Raw genomic sequence first — 3,439 nt, forward strand, 5'->3', positions numbered from 1 at the left:
AACAAACCCAACATCACGTGTAAGTAAGTGAAAGACACGGTCCCAACTTGTCACATTAGATGATACATGAATCATCTGGCGAGGCCTTTTTGCAAATACTTCAAGTTCACCCACCTTCCTTCGATCAATACTAATCGATATCGCAATCTATTCTCCCCAAACTTCTGAATTCTTTTGACTTTCGATTACAAACAAACTCCTCATCTTGCAAGCGTTGGTTGGAGGTCATCTTCTTCTCAGTAAATTCGATTCAATCCCAAAGGTTTGATCCTACATCCTATATATTTGAATCAGACTCGTTCGATCCACTGACTATCATGTATGGATCATATTTCGTCTAACTTGCGTTTTAGATCTTAGAAGCCTTGTTTTCATTGATTTTCTCGATTTGCTCAATCACAGCCGACTCATTCTACTGGATCGATCGATCGGTAACTACGATGTCTGACTTGTGTTTTATTAAAAAGCTTCCTTTTAATTGATTATAGATTTTTCTTACAATACATCACACTTGATCACAACCGACTCAATTGACTCGATTGATCGATACCAAGTCGAACCACACCATCTTTTACAATTCAACCATTGAATTCAATCGCTTGCCAGTTGCTTTGCTTGACCCTGTTTGTTTGACTCCGTTCTACGATTCGGGGTCTCGCGTTCTGCTGGGAAGTTTTTGCATTTTTGGTTTGATTAGTTTTGTTAGTTGTTACTTCATCAATCGTAAGTTTTTCTTACAACTCTTTTTGTCGATTTGCTCTGCTTAATGATCAACCTTGCTTACAATTGTTTTGTGAACTCTACTTCTTTAGGACCTTGTGGTCGTTTGTTTGACTCCGTAGTACAATTCAGGGTCCCCAATACATCACACTTGATCACAACCAACTCAATCGACTTGATTGATCGATACCAAGTCGAACCACACCATCTTTTACAATTCAACCATTGAATTCAATCGCTTGCCAGTTGCTTTGCTTGACCCTGTTTGTTTGACTCCGTTCTACGATTCGGGGTCTCGCGTTCTGCTGGGAAGTTTTTGCATTTTTGGTTTGATTAGTTTTGTTAGTTGTTACTTCATCAATCGTAAGTTTTTCTTACAACTCTTTTTGTCGATTTGCTCTGCTTAATGATCAACCTTGCTTACAATTGTTTTGTGAACTCTACTTCTTTAGGACCTTGTGGTCGTTTGTTTGACTCCGTAGTACGATTCAGGGTCCCGAGTTCTGGTTTCATTCGTTGTGTTAGTTGTTGCTTTATCAATCGTAAGTTTTTCTTACAAATTTTTTTGTAGATTTGCTCTGTTTAATGATGAACCTTGCTTACGATTGTTTTGGGATCTCTACTTCTTTAGGATCTTGTGGTTGTTTTTTTTTACTCCGTTCAACAATTCAGGGTCCCGCGTTCTGGTTTAATTGATTGGGTTAGTTGTTACTTTATCAGTGGTAAGTTTTTCTTGAAACTCTTTTTGTTGATTTGCTCGTTTTAATATCAACCTTGCTTAAAAAGGTTTTCTCATCTCTACTTCTTTAGGATCTTGTGCTCGTCCCTCGTGTAGCTTTTTTTACTTTTGGACTCAGTATATTGGAATCACTTTCTAGGTAGGTATCTTTCTCGATGTTCTTGTTCAATCAATTCTCTAACAATAATCTCACTTGTAATGCACAGAATGGGTCGTGGAAGAGCTGAAAAGGCAAAAAAAGCAGCCGGTATTAAAGTACCAAATCGGAAATCTAAAACTTCAAAATGCTATATTGAAGGGAAGGCTAGATATAGAAAAACTGTACATATTGGACGTCCTCTCCCTCGTAAACACGCCAATAGAACCGCTCTCAAAGCTAAACTTGCTAGAGAGCTAGGGCTTCCTTCCGACACTGTTTTTATTTTCAGGTATAGCTTGAATGATTGACCAGACCTTGGACCGTATGAACCAATCCACATCAAAGAAGGAACTGTGGTTGTTGTGGATAAGAAGACCCTAGATGTAGTATTAATTGTCCGATGTAATCCATTTGCTGAGATGGAGGATGAGCTGAAAGAGAAGTTTGCTCACTCGATATCAACCACTTACCTTCACGCTCGTGCCCGCAACAATTGTAAATTTCACAATTCGATCCAAGGTATCAAGGATGATAAAAGTTACACTGGTTTTATGGGGTGCTGTGGTTGGAGAGGAGGTTGTGAAAAATGCAAATCAGCAGGTGTGTTTGATTCTCTCTCCATGATCTGCTCGAGTCAGACATATCCTTATTCTTCCTTGATATCTTCAGGTGTTTACAGTATCAGTTCTTTCGGTTCTGCAACTGATGAGCGAATTGAAAGTGATCAACAGCGTATGGAACAATTTCAACGGATTCGTGACTTCTGGGCCGAGCGCTTTGGTTCACTCTCCATGTTTGTCTTTCAAACAAATCTGGACTTGGCTTCAGAAGCGGATGTCCCCGGATTTCACGATGCCCGATGGCAGTATACTCAAAACGGCAAGGTCTTTGCATCCAACCTAGTAGTTACCTGCGATGGATTCTATAACGAAGCTCATTTGGATCATGATCGTACAAGGTATAGTTTTGGTATGTTTTGCCTTGCAAATCGGAAGACAGGCCGACCTCATGAAAAGGCAAAAGAAAAGAATCTAGGTAATTCAAAGGGTTCAACATTTCGTGTTGAGGAGTTTGGAATATGTGTCCCATTTTACCTATGTGAGGGAGTGGTAGAAATGATATGGGACACGACTGTAAGTTTTATTCACCCAGCTGAGTGAGGAGATACAGTTTTTTGTGACAAATCTAACCTTTTGATAATCATAGATTCTCCATTATACGACGGAGTCACAGTCGTTCAAGCCAGATGGAAGTGTGACAAAACACAAATTATGTCAGGTGACCAGGTATGGTTCATCCTGTCAGATTTCGGAGTCTTTGGTTCAACGTATCCAGTTCCTTTCTGAGAAGAAGAAAACCATGGGAGAGAAAGAGTGGTTAAAGTATTGCCAGACGCGTGTAAAATCATATGAGGATGAGGTAGAAAAAAAGAAAAAAAAAACTCAGATAAGAAAAAAAAGACATGAACAATTTGTGATTTAGATTGATTGGATAAAAAATGAAAAGATGAACTCAGATGAGATTGATTTAGATTGATTCCAAGAAAGAAAGTGAACAGATTTAAGAACATTTCTTTTTTTAATCATCACCCTGTGCGTTAAAAATGGACTCCATGAGTGAAATTTGGTGAAAACCCTCTTCCCCACAGGTGGGAACAGTAAGAAGTAGATTCACACTGCTGAAAATGCCTTTTGCCCATGTGGGACAATAAGTTTTTGCCCGGATAGAAAAATCACCAGCGAATGTGAGTGAAATTCCTCAAGACTCCATGGGTTAAACTTGCTGAAAAACCTTTCCCCACAGGTGGAAATAGTGAGATGTAAAATCACACGGCTGGAAAT

General features: G+C 39.2%; 1 protein-coding gene across 1 annotated transcript; it reads left to right on the forward strand.

Annotated features, from left to right (window-relative positions):
- Positions 1-132: 132 nt before the first annotated feature.
- Positions 133-2,070, forward strand: MELLADRAFT_73287 (uncharacterized protein; the record flags this gene model as incomplete). Its single annotated transcript, XM_007416693.1, has 8 exons — positions 133-262; positions 354-431; positions 555-723; positions 813-1,084; positions 1,213-1,262; positions 1,352-1,442; positions 1,531-1,598; positions 1,666-2,070. The coding sequence occupies one exon, from the start codon at positions 1,667-1,669 to the stop codon at positions 1,904-1,906; it is 240 nt and encodes a 79-aa protein (XP_007416755.1).
- Positions 2,071-3,439: the final 1,369 nt, after the last annotated feature.

The sequence above is a fragment of the Melampsora larici-populina genome (genome assembly GCF_000204055.1).
Source record: "Melampsora larici-populina 98AG31 unplaced genomic scaffold MELLAscaffold_63, whole genome shotgun sequence".
In the NCBI taxonomy this organism is placed as follows: domain Eukaryota; kingdom Fungi; phylum Basidiomycota; class Pucciniomycetes; order Pucciniales; family Melampsoraceae; genus Melampsora; species Melampsora laricis-populina.